This window comes from Homarus americanus, unplaced genomic scaffold, assembly GCF_018991925.1.
Source record: "Homarus americanus isolate GMGI-L3 unplaced genomic scaffold, GMGI_Hamer_2.0 scaffold42405, whole genome shotgun sequence".
In the NCBI taxonomy this organism is placed as follows: domain Eukaryota; kingdom Metazoa; phylum Arthropoda; class Malacostraca; order Decapoda; family Nephropidae; genus Homarus; species Homarus americanus.
Window position 1 is genome coordinate 346,540 of NW_024753126.1, and position 20,321 is coordinate 366,860.

The following is a 20,321-nucleotide window of genomic DNA, read 5'->3' on the forward strand; positions in this document are numbered from 1 at the left end:
CCCCAAAAACACAAAGATATAATACGTATGGCATTAAACAAAAGAGGTTATACTGGACCTTATATATATATAGTGTAGTGTTGAGATAATTATAATATGCTGATACACCGCCGCCACATATTAATTAGACGCTATCGTAACTTCAAGAGTGAAACGATGCATAAACTACATGTGTCCTTAAGGTAAACAAACAAACAGGTTTAATTGGACGTGATAAACAAGGTAAATAGTATTGACACCTGGATATAAACATAAACTGATATTGTTTAAAAATGAAAGAAAGATAAACTATAATAATGTTATAACATATAGTTGTTAATAAGAGCTAAGTCATATATTAACTCACCTGACCTGACCTGATCTAAGCTAACCTAACCTAACCTAACCTAACCTAACCTAACCTAACCTAACCTAACCTAACCTAAATTAGCCAGACTCGTATAGTGTATCCTGGTGGTTCTACTTTGAGATAATTACGTCATATTAAAGAAATAGTGAAGAACACACACACACACACACACACACACACACACACACACACACACACACACACACACACACACACACACAACACACACAAAAACACACACACACAAGGACTCCAATAAAAGCAATTGAGTTTAATAAGAAAAGAAGTGACTTTATACCACATGCGGGTGACAGCGTAGTTCCTCACACCTACCCGCCGCTCGCTAGGGTTTACTCATACCAAGGGCCAAGGAAACACGTCCCCACTCAAATTATCCGGAGACAGGCAATAAGTGTTCGCCGTGGTGGGTGTTACACATTTCCTCTGCTCGCCTAATACATGTTATACGAATCTCTTGTGTTTCTAGGAAGAGGAAAACTGTCTTGATTTTGGAGTAAATTTTAAAAAGAATCGAATGAGATGTGATTCGAATAATAGTGTGAAATATGGATTGGTAACTTGACTCACTCGTTGGGATAATTTGCGTCAAAATATATCCGTTCTTGCTTCAGTGTGGGAAGGGTCTCGGCTCTTAACATTAATGCAGTTTTATCCCACAATTCGTAATCCTTAACTCTTAACGAGGTATTATCCCACAGCACTCTAACCCAATGTCCTAACATATACACAGCATCGTTAACCTATAGATTATTATCCTAACACATTGCTAACTTTTTATGGAATTTAATTAACTTACACAAGATAATTAACCTCTAAGTTAAATTAGTAAGGTGGTCCCTGGGTGGTATAGGGGCCTCACGCGTGGTTCCAATACATAAGGACACACACACACACACACACACACACACACACACACACACACACACACACACACAAGTCATGAAAATACGGCACAATAATTATATATTTTCATGTATTTATAATAGACTATTTTTTCCCTGAAGATAATTTCCTTATCAATTACTACCAGGTGTTGTCGAGTTACATGAATTATTCTTCTGTATCTGTAGGTGTAGCATAATTACCTCCATTAAAAGTAATTATCGTCAGGTGATCTTCGTGTCCACAGTGCTGCCGTTATTACTTCTTGAGGTTATCATTTTCTCTTTGTTTTCTTTGTCTGTACTTCCCCTACGGTGTAAAAAAATTTCATTATCACCAAGAAAATAATTATTGGATATTGTACTGATGAATTTGTTTTACGGTGTTTGTAAATTTAAGATATTTTGTAAATTCTTTTGTCCATTCAATCTGATGTAAAATAATATATACGCTTTGTTTTTAATGTCGTTTTTTATACATTTGCATGATAAGAAATTATTCACTACCTTTAATAAATAAGATATTAACAAAAAGATTCTATTAGTTATTTTTTGTTGTCAATCGGAATCCAATATGGCGGTCGTCCAGCGATGTACAGTTGTGGACAAAATTCCCTGGACACTAGCTGAAGGGGATTGGAATTTTCAGATATTTTTCCGACTTTTTTGGGTATTATTATTATTTTTTTTTGTAGTTCCGTTATATTATATGATGACAAGTAGGGAAGTTAGATATACATTAATCTTATATATGACCCAGAAGTTATATAACCAAGGGTACAGGTGATTTTTTTACATACAACTACACACACACACACACACACACACACACACACACACACACACACACACACTGATAGTCTTACCCAAAGTAGTGATGCATTCGGGTTTGTGACGTTGGTATAGTTTTGCTTCGTACAAGTGCTTTCAGTCTGCTGCTGGCTGTCACGGAGAGCGGTTGTGTGCTGGTGGAGACTTCGGGGCTCCTCACACCTGACCTGGGAGGTAAGAAGTGTTTTATTATTTGGTAAACATCGCTCGTCACTTGCACGTGTTTTTCATTTCTCTTCTTCTGATGTATTATCACATTGTGTCTGTTTACATATTTCGTTACCTTTAGACTCCGCGTCATTACTAATACCTAAGATTTATACGTTACCTTTTAGCCACTAGTTAGATAATTAGACATATTCAGTAAACGTCATATAGCTATAAATTAACATAGACAGTACACTAGATATTTACTTATTTAACCTCTTAGGAACAGTTACTCTGAATATGTTACTTACGCCTACTGGCTCAATCCCCGGGCACTACCAATCAATCCCAGCTGTTAATGATTACCTAGCTTTACATTTGGGGAAGTGAATAAGATCAAGTGCAGTATTAGCTACCCTTCCCTCCTTGTGTATCCAGGACTTGGTATATAGTATGCTCTATCCCATGTTCTCTCGTTCACCGTAGTTGAGAGGAAATAATCTGAGTTTGGTGTTTCATACATTACTCGAAAATATTTCCACTTACCTCCATGTTATCAAAATTATATAGCACAAAATTAATGGCGATGTGGTGGAGAGAATTAACATGATGTACAAGGGATTCTGTCAGGATAGATGTATTTTGGGGGTAAATGAAAACACAATTATTTTCATCCTGTTTATGTTACCATGGAAACTAATTACATAATGACCACACCTTTGTATATATCTTAATAAGGGGTTGTTTAGAGAGATTGGTGGAAGTGATACTCTAATGGTAATAATAGGTCAATAGGGAGGGCTTGGATGACCTTGCTTTCTCTTTTACTTCCTGAAGCGACGTAGATTTAGGCAACAACTTCGTGAACTAAACAATTTTATATGTCTGACGGAGGTATTAGAAAATTGAATTACTTTATCAGAATAAACTTGTTACGTGGGTAATGTAGTTTAATAATAAAGAGGAATATCAGGTAAATCACACACACACACACCTGTAGTCATTATCAGCTTACCTGTGTTACCATATATTGATGAAACAAAAAGTCACTGAAAGACACGGCGCACCTATCAATATTTAGACTCTTTGGTTCCTATAGGTCAATTAATTCACCCAATCACCTCACTCAGTTATCCTTGACCACGCCCAACGACTTGATTACCAGTTCTCATGCGCGGACCTTTCAGTTCTCGGTATGACCAGCAACAACACTGACCTACCTTCCCATCATGGCAGCTGTGTTTCAATATACTGTACACTAAAACCCACTATGAGTGATACGGCCTCTTGTGAACTATCGTGTTTCTCGCATCAATTAAGGTTTGTGTAACAGCATCTTTATTCTTCTGTGTGTGTCTCTCTCTTACCAATGGAACTTCTTCTCCTTTATGTGCTCAGTAATTTAGACTCTTTCTGGTAATTAATTAACTTACTGCTGTTTGTTTTATCTCTACTTTGTATTTATTTATGTACAGTTTGTTTACCTTATGAGTGGTCAGGTTTTTTATATTTTATTGTTGCTAATATACTCAGGTAACTAGAGCTTTGTACCTTTATGCTCACCTCTGAAGATGTAATAAGAGGTGAAACTGTAATATTAGTATTCGTGGGATATATATACACCCTGTATGTATATAGACAATATTTTGCATTATATCACTGCGTCATGACCTTTGACACCATCTCATTATGCATTGACGCTCCATCAGATTACTTCGACTGATATTACACCGACTGATCACCAAAATACAGTCAACCGTAGATATGAATACTGGTGTCTTACGGTATTCGAACCCATAAAGCTCTCAAACAGTCTTTTAGCAACACGGTAATGCTACCGTGTATATATTGTAATATTATCAGTGTTATTAATATTTGACTAACAGTTATGAAGCGCGTCTTGAGTATTGTTTCAATGACTTTCATTTTTTTTAAACTAATTCGAATGATACTTAATTGTTTCGAGTTTTGAACTGTTCAAAATAAACTGAAGAGCAGTGGCAGTAAAGAGCAGAAAGAGCTGTTAGGGTTATGATTCAGTGGTGTCTTCTGTTAGTGGCGCCACGCTTCCTCACACCTAGGCTGGAGTTTTCCTTCTCTTTACTCCCACATGTGTGAACAAATACCTCATAACTAACTGGGCTACGTGGGATATTTAACCTTTCCCAAGACGGATAACTCGCCCAGTAGTGTTGCAATATTACCTTACAGCTTAGGCCCCTCCTCCCAGTGGCATGACAAGGTATAAGAGAAAATACTTTTTTTTTTATTTACAGATAGGTACTGGAGTTACACGCTACACCTTGAGGCATCTAACCCCATCTCTAAAAATGAACTGGTATGAGTGGTGGTGGTCTGTACTCCTGTTAGCTGCTGTGTGGGCGGGGGAAGCATCCTCGCCTCGGTGTTACCTTCACAACGCCCACAATTGTCTGACGGGAAGCAGAGAGGAACCTGGGCGCCAAGAAACCGCCTATGTGAAGCGATGCCAGGGGGCTCGTGACGTTCCACCGCCGTTCGTTCAAGGTGCACAGGAAGTGGAGTGGTTGATACAGCCGGTAGTGAGCAGCTGTGGGAGCAAGGGAGGCAAGAAGGTGCAGCAACGACTAGATAGTTCCTTCTTCCTGCAGACTGACGATAATAATGTGGTGCAACTAATGACACGTGAGATGGTTACTCGAGATTATTGCCTCGGTGTTATGTTTGGAGGGCAGGAAGAACCACAGGCGGAAGATGAGCAAGAGACGAGAGTAGACAATGGTTGGGAAATAGGAGCTCATAATGTTTCACCAAGTGCGAGTACAGTGGCAGAGGGAGGATCGAATCAAAATGTGACAGATGGAACAGTGAAGAATGTGCTCACACTGATGAATAAAAATGGTCAGCCGGACCCGGTACCTGAGTATATCGTCTTCTTCTGCAGGATGGACCCAGATGACCAAATCTCCCGCGACCGAGAACTCTGTACCCTGAAACCTTGTGTCCGCAAGTGTTGTCCTCGGGGGAAGTTCTTCCAAAATGACATCTGTATCTACGTTCGCAACATCACTGAGATGTGGACGCCTCAGGTCTCCAGCTGGTCTCTTGGTATGTCCTCCGACCTAGAAATAGCTGACAATCTCCCTTTCGACAGTTACGATAAAAACTGTTATGCTGACGACCAAAAAAAGACACTTTTTGAGAGCGGCGAACTCAAGGTGAGCGGGATTTTTATGGATCCAGAAGATTACTGCATCGACTTTGAAGAACATGAGGACACAGTGAGAGAGGTGGCGCAATTGTGTCCCCAACAAGACGCTTGTAACTGGAAGTCCGAGGTACTGGACCCGGTGTTGATGGCCGTCTCGTGCGTATTCCTGGCGGCCACAGCGATGGTCTACATAACTGTTGCTGAACTACGACGTACCAGCTACAGCCACTGTTTCATACCCATGATCATAACTCTCTTCATTAAGTCAATCCTCATATTGATTTTATTGTTCACACGCAACATCCTGAAACAAGACAAGACTCTTTGCCTTGCTACAGGTGAGTCTCATCCTCCCACGCTCAAGCTGAGGTGAGTTTCAGCTTAGCTAAGAGTGAGTCGGCTTCTCATTCTCAGTCGCAGGTGAGTCTCAGTCTGCAGTGTTGAGCCTTTTCTGCCCATCCATATACTCACCTTACCTTGTTCACCCACAATTTTAATCACCTTAGTCAGCGACATATAACATTATTTATTATTATTATTATTATTATTATGTTCTCACTCCTATAACTTCTTGCTACACATTTAAGTGAACGAGAATCAAGAACAACACTCTATTTACTGTCAGTTAATATTATCTTTAAGAAACAGTAACTACACTTTACGTCATTTGATATATCTAACAGCAGTAATGGATATGTTATGACGTGTTTTCCTTCTATTCACTAAGATATCAAGTTATCTGATTTAACTCCTTACAGGGCAATGACGCATGATTTTATTCAGCTGAGTGACACCCTCTTGGCCACTTGTTTTTTATAACACAGTAAATTGATTCACCAACGCCTCCATCCCACACACTATTCAAAGTTATATCTATACTAAAAACTGCTCCCTGAGATACTGTGGGTTGGAGGGGAGCAGGGAGCAAGCAGGGAGGGAGTGAGGGAAGCAGGGAACAAGCAGGGAGGGAGTGAGGGAAGCAGGGAGCAGGGAACAAGCAGGGAGGGAGTGAGGGAAGCAGGGAGCAAGCAGAGAGGGAGTGAGGGAAGCAGGGATATCTATCTGGGACACTCTACGTATATGTCCCACGCTTTTAGTCAGATCTTCAGTCCATCTCTTGTCTCATCTTGTTCTCCGATGTCGATAATTTTTAATATTGCATGAATCTTTTAAGAAGCTATAGTCATGTATAGTAAGTGATATAGTCTCTTTATAATATAGTTGCATTTCACTCTAGTTTATTTCTCAAGATTGAAAAGTTTTTGTCATATAACATGAAAATAATGTTAATTACCTATATCTATTAACCTAACAACAGTAAAATATGTATAGATAACGTTTGAGATTTAGTTATAATACAACATTAATTTAGAGAAATATTCAGGCTCGTAACCTAACCTAACCTAACCTAACACTATCTGGTTATTAGTGTGTGACTCAATTTCCAGCGTTCGTGAATTTGATGTTCGTTCTGTCTAGTTACTTCTGGCTAAACGTCGTCTGTTTTGACATATGGTGGACCTTAACGTGAGTATAGAGTTGCAGATTATATGGGCCACATTCCTCATACACTAACCAAACCTAACCTAACCTTGTTTTTATCAATATAGTTCATATATTCATCAACTAGTTATCATCCTAACACTATTATACATCACAACCACCTGTCTATCTGTCTGTCCATCCATAATATATCACCACCCACCCGTCTATCTGTCTTCAGGTCAAGAAGTTATGGGGTCGTCAACAAACGGAAGATGTTCTTTAAATATGGCCTATACGCTTGGGGGTGCCCTTTACTGCTGGGCACAATGGCTCTTCTCCTTGATATTATTGAAGACGCCACATACCTACAGCCCAAGTTTTACGAGGGATCTTGTTGGTTTTACAGTAAGTTGAATGTTGAGTGTTAGATGAGTGTGTGTAAGTGTTAGATGAGTGTGTGTTTGTGTTAGATGAGTGTGTGTAAGTGTTAGATGAGTGTGTGTAAGTGTTAGATGAGTGTGTGTAAGTGTTAGATGAGTGTGTGTAAGTGTTAGATGAGTGTGTGTAAGTGTTAGATGAGTGTGTGTAAGTGTTAGATGAGTGTGTGTAAGTGTTAGATGAGTGTGTATGTTGTGAGTGTGTGTAAGTGTTAGATGAGTGTGTATTTGTGTTAGCTGAGTGTGTGTGTGTGTGTGTGTGTGTGTGTGTGTGTGTGTGTGTATTTGTGTCAGCTGAGTGTGTGTAAGTGTCATATTAGTGTGTGTGCTTGTGTCAGACGAGTGTGTGTTAGTAAGTCAATGTCAGATAAGGGTGTTTGTTAGTGTCAGCTGATGTATATATATTAATAACCAAATGTGATATATAAGTAACTCAGCAGTTATATTCACACAGCTTCTCCTTTTGGTTTCAGATAACGTCTCTCGATGGGCGTATAAGAACAGTATTATCTTAATTCTTCTGGTCATAAACTGTGGCTTTTTCCTGCACATTGTTTTCGTCCTCGGGAAGAAACTTGACAACAGCGATATCAACAATGCCAATAGCCGCAGCACACGTAATAACAACAGGTAACTTAATTATCGTAGTTGTAATGTTGATCATCTGTGTGGTCTTGTGAGAGGTGTGAGTATGATAGTGAGAGGTGATGATAGTGTGATAGTGAGAGGTGAGAGGTGATGACAGTGAGAAGTGTTAATTAATTACCATTTTTTTAGCAGGTGGAAGACATTTGGTCGACTGTTCATAGTAATGGGAGTTGTGTGGATCCTGGAAGTCCCAAGTCCCTTCGCTCCCTGGGTTGAGTGCGTCTGGTGGTAAGTGTCTGCCCTACCTCAGTCTCCTCCCTACCACAGTCTCCTCCCTACCACAGTCTCCTCCTTACCACAGTTCTCCTCCCTACCTTAGCCTCCGTCCTACCTTAGTCTCTCCATTATTGTCGATTTTATTTATCTAAGTTAAAAATGCCAATATGTTATGATGGGTAATATGTTCTATCACTCAGACGACCTTATGTGTATTCCTTGTTTATGCTCTACTGTACACTTGGTCTCGTTACAGGAGAGTCTTATTCGACACGATCACCAAGCTACAGGGTGTGGTGATCTTTTTGGTGTCAGTGTGTAACAAGGAGAAGAGACGGATGGTGAGTAATGACAATTATTTTTTTAATGGTCTATGTCGCCATATCACTCAGCAGCAGCAACTAGCCTCCACTCTCAGTAATAACTAGCCTCCACTCTCAGTAATAACTAGCCTCCACTCTCAGCAACAACTAGCCTGCACTCTCACTCAGCAACAACTAGCCTCCACTCTCACTCGGTAACCTATACTCAGTGCACCAGGCAGTGTTAGACTCATTGGTGTGTTAATGTAAGCACTCCAGCAATCATCACATTCACAACACAACACTGCAATAATGCACAGTTAGAAGGTTTTACGTCTGTCTTTACCTTCACGTCAGCCATGCTCGCCTCACCTACTCACGCCAGCCATGTCCGCTTCACCTGCTCATGCCAGCCATGTCTGCCTCACCTGCCTCCCCACACAGTCTTACTTATCACTGTTAAGATTCATTACAGTACTATATAAGATTATTCACTACTAACCATCGATCCGGTTCGTGAGTGACTAGTGCGTGACGTGACGTGACGTGACGTGACCTGTTCTCTCACACATTTGTAACTCCTCCTTCACCAGAGGTGTCTTTCGAGGTAAACTGAAAATTGCTAAAGTTCACCCAGCATTCAAAAAATCTGTGGATAAAGGTCTTTTCAAGAACTACCGCCCCACATCAGTCTTCCCAGCCTTGAGTAAGATACTGGAAAAGCTAGCATGTAGTAGACTAAATTCCTTCTGCAATGTCATCCTTACAAACTTTCAGTTTGGATTTAGAGCTAGAAGGTCAACTGAGAGTGCTCTGCTATCCTTTACTCATGACATCTTAAACGCCTTGTTCTACCAATCAAATTATTTAATTCAAGCGATGACATAACAACACTCAGGTCACACCCAATGACAAGACCACACTGTTTAAGTCACTGGGGAGGGGGGGAGTACTGCTTGTGTATCTGTCCGCCCTATTTTCGTGAAAGTTAAGACAGAAGTTGATAAAATAATGCTATATAATTATCGTTTTATTTGGATCTGATGTCTAATGCTGCCGCTGTTATTATCCGGCAATGCAACTTTTGGGCAGGATATTGGTTTTAGTCCTGTCTCTCTGTCTGTCTGTCTGTCTGTCTGTCTGTCTGTCTGTTCCTAAAATAATTCGAGAACGGATTTGCAGATTGTCACAAAAGATTTCAGAATGAGCACTATGGCTCGTGTCATCTCAGAATGGTTGATACGCCTGCTTGAGAAGTGACACAATATTTCGTAATATGTTGCTCGGTCTTCATAATATTTACTGGTGAAAAGAAGTATTTTAATCTGCAGTCAAACTTCCTCACCTCAGAGAGTAATGTTTGGAAATGTTTTGTGAACTCAACTGAACCTGGTTTGTGTCGCTTACCATTGTATTTTAATGTTTATAAAAATATTTGGACAGAATTTGAAACTATGTCCATTCATCCTTGTGTTATTTTAATTGCCAATAAATTAACTAACTAACTAACTAACTAACTAACTAATTAACTAACTAACTAACTAACTAGCATGATGTTCTAGCTGATTATTTACTGTTAACTGTTTTATCTCAGGTACAGAATCGCTTCTCCTCCCACTACACCAGCCGTAGCGAGAGGACCTTGTCAACCTCCCTCAGGGCGACTGTCATGACCTTACTCAACAGGAACGGCAGGACTTATGGCCAAGACAATATGGCCAGCGCCGCCACCGAGAACACTGTAGTCAAGACCACAGACCTCAAGGATACTTCACGCTAAATACACACATGGATATATATATACATACATAAAGATACACATACGGGTATACACACATGGGTATACATACATATGGGTATACACAAACGGTATACACATGGGTATACATGTATAAGGATATACTCAAACATGGGTATACATACACAAGCATAAATATTCGTACATGAGGTTGCAGGCAAACAGTAATATACACAAACAGTAGTATACACAAACATTGTGTACACAAACATGGTATCCACAAACAGTGGTATAAATATACATGGGTATACACACATATACGTATCCAAACATGGACACCGAGACCGAGATTAATCGTAATTTTAGCTTTTATTTATAGTCCTGTATGTAAGCTGAGATTATGTTCAGTGTTTTACCTGCTGGCCACCCAACCTTATGAGATATACTTTTTACTTCTACCTTTATCCTCTTCTCCACTGATCGTCTTGTTAGCCGCTTGGGCGGTCGGTCACGTCTCTTTTATGCACTGTTGGCAAGTACTGGGCATGTACTGGCTCCTGAATGTGTCTGTACTTGCTCCAGTGTTGGTCAAGTCTGGTCTTGAATGAGCTAACATTCGGTACCGTCACAACAATCACTGGCAGATTTTTTTAAGAGTTTACAATTCTCACTCGAAAGTGTGCCCTCTCAGTTTTCTGTACTCGTGGCTTCTTCAACCTTGAGCTGTGACCCCTTGCGGGGCGGGCCGCCAGCTCCAGGTATGGACATTACTAAGTAGTGCCCTGTGAGATGTTTGTAAAATTTAATCAGGTCACCTCCTGCCCGTCTATAAGCAGTTGCAGGCGTTCTAATCTCTCTGGATAGCTGAGGTGCCGAAGTGCAAACACCAGTTTGGTGGCCCTCCTTTGGACATTTTCAATCAACTGACAGTCTCTAGCTGCTGTAGCACATCTCGGGGACCAGACGGGGTGACAGTACTGCAGGCGAGGAAGCATCTCACTCGAAGAGCATTGCTGCGCTATTGTGACTTTTAGGATATTTGTTTAAAAAAATAATATCTCGATATAATATTTTTGGGGGTGTTACCTTAAAACATAGACCTGCCAGTGTGGGTATGTGTGTGCCAACTACCAAGTGATATGTATTTTGTTTTTCAGTTTCATGATATGAGTAACTAGCTAGGTTACTCATTCAACATTTCTGGAACTAGAGACACTTCTAATATTTATCCTGGTGAGTAAAGCGTCAGGCGGTTTGCCCCTCCGTGTAGACATACTTTACCGTAGTCTGTCCTGTAAGAGTAACAATAAAAAACGTATTTTCTATTGAAGGAGTAACTAAAAAAATGAGATTATAACAGAATCTATATATTAATGTTTATTTGTATTGTTGTATTTGTGTTCATTATAATATTCACTGACTCATTAATGGCTGTTATCGGTGTTGTCTTACGCTGTGTAATGGTTGTGGTGCTGTACCAGTATTAGCTGTACAGGTTACAACAGTAGCACTAACAAGTAACAGTAGCAGTGACAAGGACAGGTAGTAACAGTAGAAGCAGTAACAAGTAACAGTAGCAGTAATAGAAACAGTGATAAGGACAGGTAGTAACAGTAGGAGCAGTAACAAGTAACACCAGTAGTGTAGTTGTATCCGTAGAGAGGGTGACAGTATACTGTATTCTTCTATAATATAAATGTTTATTTTTGTATCTCTCCCAGCAACACAACGTGACCTTGCAATTAATACACTCACGCACTTACCCACACACGCACTCATTTACCCACTCACGCACTCACTTACCCACACACGCACTCACTTACCCACACACGCACTCACTCACCCACACACGCACTCACTCACCACTCACACGCACTCGCACTCACTCACCCACACACGCACTCACTCACCCTCACACGCACTCGACACTTCTACGTGACTTTAACACTCACTCACTCACTCGCTTTCAGTGAGTGAGAATCTTATATTGATGAGATTTGAAATATACACGAATTAAAACCTGAAGTATATTATGTATTAAGTCATGATAGGGTTTTGTATATTAAGCTTTCTCATGTTTCATCAGTTTCATAAGTTTCAAGCTGACTTACGAGGGGGGGGGGGAGACGTGAGCTTATATTTTTGTTATTGTTTTCCTTCATTTTGTTTCGTTTCAGATTTTTTTTTCATTATATTTTCGGGTGTTTTATTTATTTTTCGTCTCGTTATCTCAGAATACAATATAGTTTTATCCTATGTGTAAGATTTCACTTGCTCTTTGAAGGCTCTGTAGTGAACGAAAACATGTGATATATAAACATGAATTATGGTCTTTATGGGTGTTCACTTTAAATGTGTGTGTTCTTTAGTGTTCTCTATTATATCCTTGTATTTTCGAATCACCTGAAAATTAGACAATCTAGTTTATTTCACGTGAAGATTACCCCCCAAAACTAACCTAACCTAACCCAAACTAACCTAACATACCCCGCCTTTCATACAGGTACCGTTAGCATAGTTAATCTTCAGGTAAAATAAAATAGGGTGAATTATATTTACTAGATGAGAATATCTGTAACGTATGAAAATAAATAAATAATAAAACACCAAGAACTTCATCTTTTACAATGTTTTTAGATCATATAATGTTTGAAGGACTTAAAATATCATGTATAACGGATTCTGGTTTTATCCTGCATCCGTTCCCCATTTACTATAGTGTTGGCCAATGTTACCGGTGCAGGTGTAAGAGGTGTGATAATATCCGTTAGAGCTGTAAAATTATTTGTTATATTTTCAGTCAATTTATGCTGTATAGGAAAAGGTTCGGGCAGCAAAAGAACATTCCTGCACTGTTCTAGGCTACTCAAGGCGGGAAGGATCATTACTACTACGCAAAATCATTTTCAGAGTGTGTTGTCAGTGGGATTTGTCACTTGGTGATATACTCAGGTTCACCAAACATTAGTGTCTTAAAAGTTATTAGTGCAACAGAGAGGAGTTACAACCTTGAGGTGTCGACTTACAGAAGTTAACTGGGAGATACAATATTATATAGTTTCGAATCTCATGGTGTATTTCCCTTAATAATTATCATTTCTAGTTTAGCTAATGATGGCTAGAAGTAATTTTAGATAGTTAATGAGATCGTAGATGACGGCCAATCGTGTCTGGTGGTCTTTCTGCCATCCAGTCGGTAAATAAACACGTAAGTGAATATTAAGTGGATGAGTAAAGCGAACCAATGAATTAAGGAATCGAAACACCTCAAGGCCAAGGGTTCAGGTTCACCAGCAGTAGTCACCAGGCCTGAGTCCAGTGATCTTAAGGAAGTGGCGGCGGCAACATGTGTGTGTGGGGGTGATGAAGTATTTGATGGCTATTTCAGTGTTTTACGTTCGCTTTTTGTGGATCACCTCCTGTTTGTGTCGCCTTGAGGGTTTGCTAGGACTCTACCTTGCGGTTATTAGCATTTGAGTGCAGGTATGTGTTTATGCTGTTGGTCCATGGAGGAGGAGACGGTAACATATGGCTCTCTCACGTGTGGCCTCTACTTCACCGCCACACGTCCACCCTGTACTCCGGGGGCTGTCCATCGCTTGTAACAGGACCAATCGGCTAGAGTGGGGATAACTTAACCTAACCTAACCATGACTTGTGGCGCTAAGATAATATACTAAATCATTCATGCATTCATTCACCCTGGCGCTGCTGTTAATCGGACCTAAAGCGATTCTTCCCCTTTTTTTTCTGTTTTCGCTAAGTTATAACACTGCCACAACCACACAACACAGCTAAGTAACACTACCACACATCTCAGCTAAGTAACACTGCCACTACCACGCAACACAGCTAAGTAACACTGCCACTACCACACATCTCAGCTAAGTAACACTGCCACTACCACACAACACAGCTAAGTAACACTGCCACTACCACATAACACAGCTAAGTAACACCGTCACTACCACACAACACAGCTAAGTAACACTGCCATTACCACACATCTCAGCTAAGTAACACTGCCACTACCACACATCTCAGCTAAGTAACACTGAACTATAGCTGCTACTACCACATAACACAGCTAAGTAGCACTGAATTAATGAGAGACGTCACACTGAATTGTATAACTGGGGCTGTCATTTTAGAGGAGTTCATGTCGGCGGCGTATGTTTGTGTGTCCATGTATGAGAGTATATGACCGGGCGAGGTATACTTCACCGAGAGAGGTTACGAGGTATACTTCACCGAGAGAGGTTACGAGGTATACTTCACCGAGAGAGGTTACGAGGTATACTTCACCGAGAGAGGTTACGAGGTATACTTCACCGAGAGAGGTTACGAGGTATACTTCACCGAGAGAGGTTACGAGGTATACTTCACCGAGAGAGGTTACGAGGTATACTTCACCGAGAGAGGTTACGAGGTATACTTCACCGAGAGAGGTTACGAGGTATACTTCACCGAGAGAGGTTACGAGAGTATACTTCACCGAGAGAGGTTACGAGGTATACTTCACCGAGAGAGGTTACGAGGTATACTTCACCGAGAGAGGTTACGAGGTATACTTCACCGAGAGGTTACGAGGTATACTTCACCGAGAGAGGTTACGAGGTATACTTCACCGAGAGAGGTTACGAGGTATACTTCACCGAGAGAGGTTACGAGGTATACTTCACCGAGAGAGGTTACGAGGTATACTTCACCGAGAGAGGTTACGAGGTATACTTCACCGAGAGAGGTTACGAGGTATACTTCACCGAGAGAGGTTACGAGGTATATACTTCACCGAGAGAGGTTACGAGGTATACTTCACCGAGAGAGGTTACGAGGTATACTTCACCGAGAGAGGTTACGAGGTATACTTCACCGAGAGAGGTTACGAGGTATACTTCACCGAGAGAGGTTACGAGGTATACTTCACCGAGAGAGGTTACGAGGTATCTCAGTGAGGTGGGATAATGGCCCTTTGCTTTAAGTGTTTCGTTTCCATTACGTATCGCTTCTTGTTCTTGTTATATTTATCCCTTGTTTATGTTTGTTCGTTGTTATGTTTTTGTCGTATAGTAAATTATTGATGTTATTTCGTTATTATAATTCCGGTATCATTAGCGAGGGAAAGTTAAATGTGAGTTACGTAGAGTGAGGTGTTATCTGAATCTCTATTGTTACGGTGCTTTTTGGTCATATGTGTAATGATCAATAGTACAGTTAAGCAGAGCATGTAAACCCAAAGAACATATTAGTATTCAGATTTAATTAAACCATTTATGACAACAGACATGATAAACTAACCAAACATTATATTGTAGAACGTTTGATCAGATTAATAAGTTGGGTTAGGTTTAGTTGGTTCACAATATACTGTATTCGGGTAACTGCGGTGTAGGAGATATGTATCGTCATGTAATTAGGGTTTTATATTACTGGAAGCAACTATTCATTCGTTCCCTCGTGTCGTAGGTAAACTGGTCCGGCGTGAATTGGTTTTCTCTTAATGATCTGTCCGAGAACTGCTCGTTTTCTATGTTGACGCCAGCGGTCGAAGTTGAGAGTGTGTGGCGCCGTGAGGGCCTGTGAGGGGAGGGGGGTAGTCGTGGCGTCAGGATTATGAGGCTCTGGTGCCAGTTGTAGCGGCGCGCGGCGAGTGCCACTAGGGGTTTCTGGCGTCAAGCGGCACCAGTACCAACTGTACATCTCCTCTTTGTGTCTAGCAAACAAAAGCAATTTTTCATCACTACGATATTGTTTACAAAGTGTGTTACGAAGTGAATGAAATTATCTATGTTGAATATTAATCAACGAATTCTAAATCTTTTCTAAATAGTTTTAATTTGTTTACTTTTCGATGGAGGATTCCAATAGAGACGTTATAGACCCAAGGTGAAGGAGAAGGTGCTCCGCCAACGTGACCTGGTAAAACTGTTGCCAGTGGTGCTAGCGGGAGTGGCAACTTCCGAGCGCCATCAGTGTGCCGGCGGCTGGCGTAGGGTGCATGTCGGGCGAGGTGTGAGTGTGCTACTGGCCGTGCTCTGGTGTGTTGGCTGAACCTCTTACTAAGGCTCGACTGCCACATCGCTCCCCACGCACGGATTACCGCAAGATCACACAGTTTACACCACCGTTTTGTCCACGACAGGAGCCCCGCTAGCCGGAGGTGCGACACTTACTAGCCACGAATGGCAACTTTTACCTAGCCGGGATTAATGTACTAGCCACAGTTATAATAACCGATAATTACCTTTTTACTATTGAGAGAAGTGAATTTTATCAACCAAGGATTCGACTATATTCTGAAGTCCATCGCCTAATGACATAATCAACTTTGGTTAAAGCCTTTGTCATTAAGTAGATAACTAGCAGATATAGTGTTTTATAATATACTTCATTACGAGGCAAAATACACGCCCAAATTATTAAACCCAAAGTAATATTATCAATAGTTATTACTGAAAAAATAAATCCTTTCTTTGGTGCACCTTCTTGTACTAAGTTGTTGGTTCAGTAGGCAAAGAAATATTCCTAATGAGGGTTTCGAGTTTATTAAACTAATGAGAAGTAAATAAACGTTATGTCATTTGTTTTGGTGAGCGCCACGCGTGTTGTCACTTACCCAAGACTGGAAGACAGTTTTGACTTCATCAGAACTCATTGTGTTAAGTTATTAAAGGAAAAACTCTTACAGTATATATATAGTCTTTTTGGAAATAAAGAAATTTCCCAAATAATTCTTATTCTAGGGTGTGTCTGACTCAACGTGATCTCATATGGTTTTATCGTTAAGTGAGACATTCTCAATATTTCGAACCGATCGGACGAATCACTTCACCTAAACAGTTCGGATCAACGAGAGTTTCAGAATCTTTAACAAACGGTTTTTTTTCTGTTTACTCTTAATAAATAAATTACTTACAGATGCATGATTAAACACAACCCAACATTCACTTTTAAATACATACCTAAGCAAAATTTTTAAAATCATTCTTTAATAGTGTTACAACTTACAATAACTCCCCGAATTATAGCTTAAAATTTGTCTTGCCTGTACGAGTTTGTGAACAGTTTCTTAAGGACAATGATGTACTGTCGGGTATAGAAAAGGTTCACATTATCCAGAGTTTACTGTAACACTACATTAAAACCTAACTGAGATTCCTTACTGAACTTTGGGGATATAAACGACGTGTTTCTGATTTAGACGATTTTGTGTATTTAAAGTTTTATTCTCTAAGTGTCATAAGACCGGCGTGTGTTGACCAAGAGTGTGTAAGGTTAAAAGAAATTATGATTAGAATATTGTAATTAATTCATCACCTGAAGATGGTACCAAGCTTATGTCACTTGAAGATTAACCACCCTAACGTTACCGGCTAGGTTAGGTTAGATTAGGTTGGTTAATCTCCAGGTGAGATTAACCATAGGGATATGTTCTTTAGGACTTCGGAAAAAAATCACGTTTTTGGAATTTGTAAATGGTGGCATTTAGAGCGTGACTGAGGTGTAACAACACGAATTATAAAATATTGATAAGATTCTAAGTGTTATTAAATATAGATGGTGTAAACATAACGTAAACCCGATAGTTAACACGAGACGCTAATATTTTACTGTTGGAGACTTCAATTCTGACTGATAATTTATTATTGATCAACATTCTTTGGCGTTTTGCCGAAACCCTCAGCAGCTTTTGCATGTTCTTGTCAAAATATCATTAGAGATGGATTTTCTCCTTCAAATTTTAACAACCTTTCATCTGTTAAACTTTGGAAAGTAGTAAGATAAGATTACTTTCAAACAGAAATTCTTATCTAAAACCCGAAGGTGGAGTTGGCGCCATAATGTGAGCAAAGCTGTAGACTAGGTAGAGTACCAAATATTTCCGAGTTGAACCACTCACAAGCCAGGGTCTTTAACCTCCAACCAGCAGCCAGGGGCTCCAAACTACCCACACAAGCTTGGTTCAGAGCACTGCTTTAAGAAACTCGACTATCGACTGGGCGATTACAGGGGCTCGGAGCTCCGACCTGACCGAACCGTTGCTCGCTAACACCTGCATCATCACCGAGGATTCGAACCATCCCATGGTCGACTCCTCCCACTAAAAAGGTAAGCGAATAGAAGTAGGAAACTAGATTATTCTTTTGATTATATTGTGGAAGTAGACAAAATGAAAGAAGGATAAAAGAGAAGAACAAGAAGGACCTCACACAAGATAACTGTCACTAACTCGATCCATATTTTCCATAAAGGTTTGTTAACTGATTGTAATGGTATTATCTTTTTCTTTTTCAGGTGAGAAAATAAACGACAGAAGACATCCACCCGCCGAGGTAGGTGAGGCCAGCCTCCCGAGACACTGGGTAATGTGTTGATCGTGTTTCTGTCTTCTGGGGGATCTAGTTTATCGATTAACACACACACACACACACACACACACACACACACACACACACACACACACACACACACACACACACACGAGAACATGTTCCCCATTCCATCGTAACACGTTAGGGGGACTCGTCGCATAACACACTGCCCAGGTGTCGTGAGGTCACCTGCCCAATAAACTCACCTAACCTAACCTACCCATCAGTAATTAGGAACCTGGATATTATACATGTGGTGATATTCCGTTGTATTGATTATCCAGTGCAGGTGGTAAGAGGTCCAATCATCCGGGGTTATTTCTTGAAACTGGATAATATATCTGGTTAACTTAGGGTGTTGTTGTTGTTATGGCTGTTTTTGTTGTTGTTGTGGTTGTTGTTGTTGTTCTGGCAGTTTCTATATTCGGCTTAATTAAAACCCAACACAGTCACACGAGTACCCGGAAAATACCCAGTTTAGGGAGCCTTTAGTCAGGTTAATTACAGGTATTCCAGGTACAAGGGAATCATTCTTAATTAGACTCACAGCTTACTAATTAGCCCCGATAAATAGAGACTTTTTCAGACTTTGTGTTATAACCTAACCTAACCTAACCTAACCTAACCTAACCTAATCTAACCTAATCTAACCTTACATAATCTAACCTAACCTAACCTTACCTTACCTAACCTAACCTAACCTAACCTTACATAATCTAACCTAACCTAACCTTTTTATTAACTGTCTTGGTTGGGGATGATGAAGGATATTTGTCTCAGTGAAATTGTACATGAAACGAGAGAGAGAGAGAGAGAGAGAGTCTGAAGAAGTTGTTTAGATCATTTGTTTAGTGTGATATTTTTTTTTTTTGCTGTTTATAAGTTTTTAAGTAACGAATGAATCACTTTATTAATTCTGTGGGTCGTGTTTGTACTAGAAATAGGGAATAGCAGATAATTAATAGGACACTGTCTGTCTGTCTGTCTGTCTCATTATTTCAAGGATATATATATATATATTTGTTTATTTACGTGATGGTGGAAACACTCTTGAAACTTTTCCACCATAAGGGATGGACTCTAAGTTGTGAGGACATACATACATACATACATACATACATACATACATACATACATACATACATACAAATTCAACGGATTCATATTTCTTCAGTAAAATCGTCATGCAAGTTTACATTTAATCAAGAGGCAATAGATAACGCAGGTATACAATTCACTTAAAGTCTTCAACCCAAGTACACCTTTAACACACAATATTCCCCATGCAGTGTTTCATTAATTTATCATCCTCATATTTCTCAAGTTCCCAACACACCACCACCTCGTTATATACTTGTTACGTTGTTACGACCTTCCCCTAATCACTTTATCCTGTACACCACGGTTGAAACGCCTCGTTTCCCCTCTATAGACTTGGCCCAAACTTCCTTCCTCGGCAGATCGTTGTCAAAATTAAATTGTGTTTTAATTGATTTGCGAGGCGGCTATAATGGCTAGTCAATACTGATGTCCCTGAAGTGTTCTGAGAGAGAGGGAGTGAAGGAGGAGGGACAGAAGGGGGAGGAGGGACAGGGAGGGAGGAGGTCAGGAGGATTGGTGGTGAGATATGGGTGAGGGCGATGAGAGAACCAACTTATAGGTTTTTATCACTGGAGTTAGGTGATCACTGGTGTAACGTGGTCA

At 40.2% G+C, this 20,321-nt stretch overlaps 1 protein-coding gene and 1 long non-coding RNA gene across 2 annotated transcripts; both read left to right on the forward strand.

The window, feature by feature from the left end:
• Positions 1–2,166: 2,166 nt before the first annotated feature.
• Positions 2,167–12,031, forward strand: LOC121855275 (G-protein coupled receptor Mth-like). The gene is made up of 8 exons (XM_042350158.1): positions 2,167–2,256; positions 4,506–5,757; positions 6,868–6,946; positions 7,143–7,309; positions 7,815–7,971; positions 8,122–8,217; positions 8,462–8,546; positions 10,102–12,031. Exons 2-8 carry the CDS (start codon positions 4,560–4,562, stop codon positions 10,285–10,287), a joined length of 1,968 nt encoding a protein of 655 aa, XP_042206092.1. The 5' UTR covers positions 2,167–2,256; positions 4,506–4,559; the 3' UTR covers positions 10,288–12,031.
• A 2,797-nt stretch (positions 12,032–14,828) lies between these two features.
• On the forward strand, positions 14,829–18,612 carry LOC121855276. The gene is made up of 3 exons (XR_006086757.1): positions 14,829–16,405; positions 18,176–18,354; positions 18,541–18,612. It is a non-coding gene; the product is annotated as an uncharacterized LOC121855276 (long non-coding RNA).
• Positions 18,613–20,321: the final 1,709 nt, after the last annotated feature.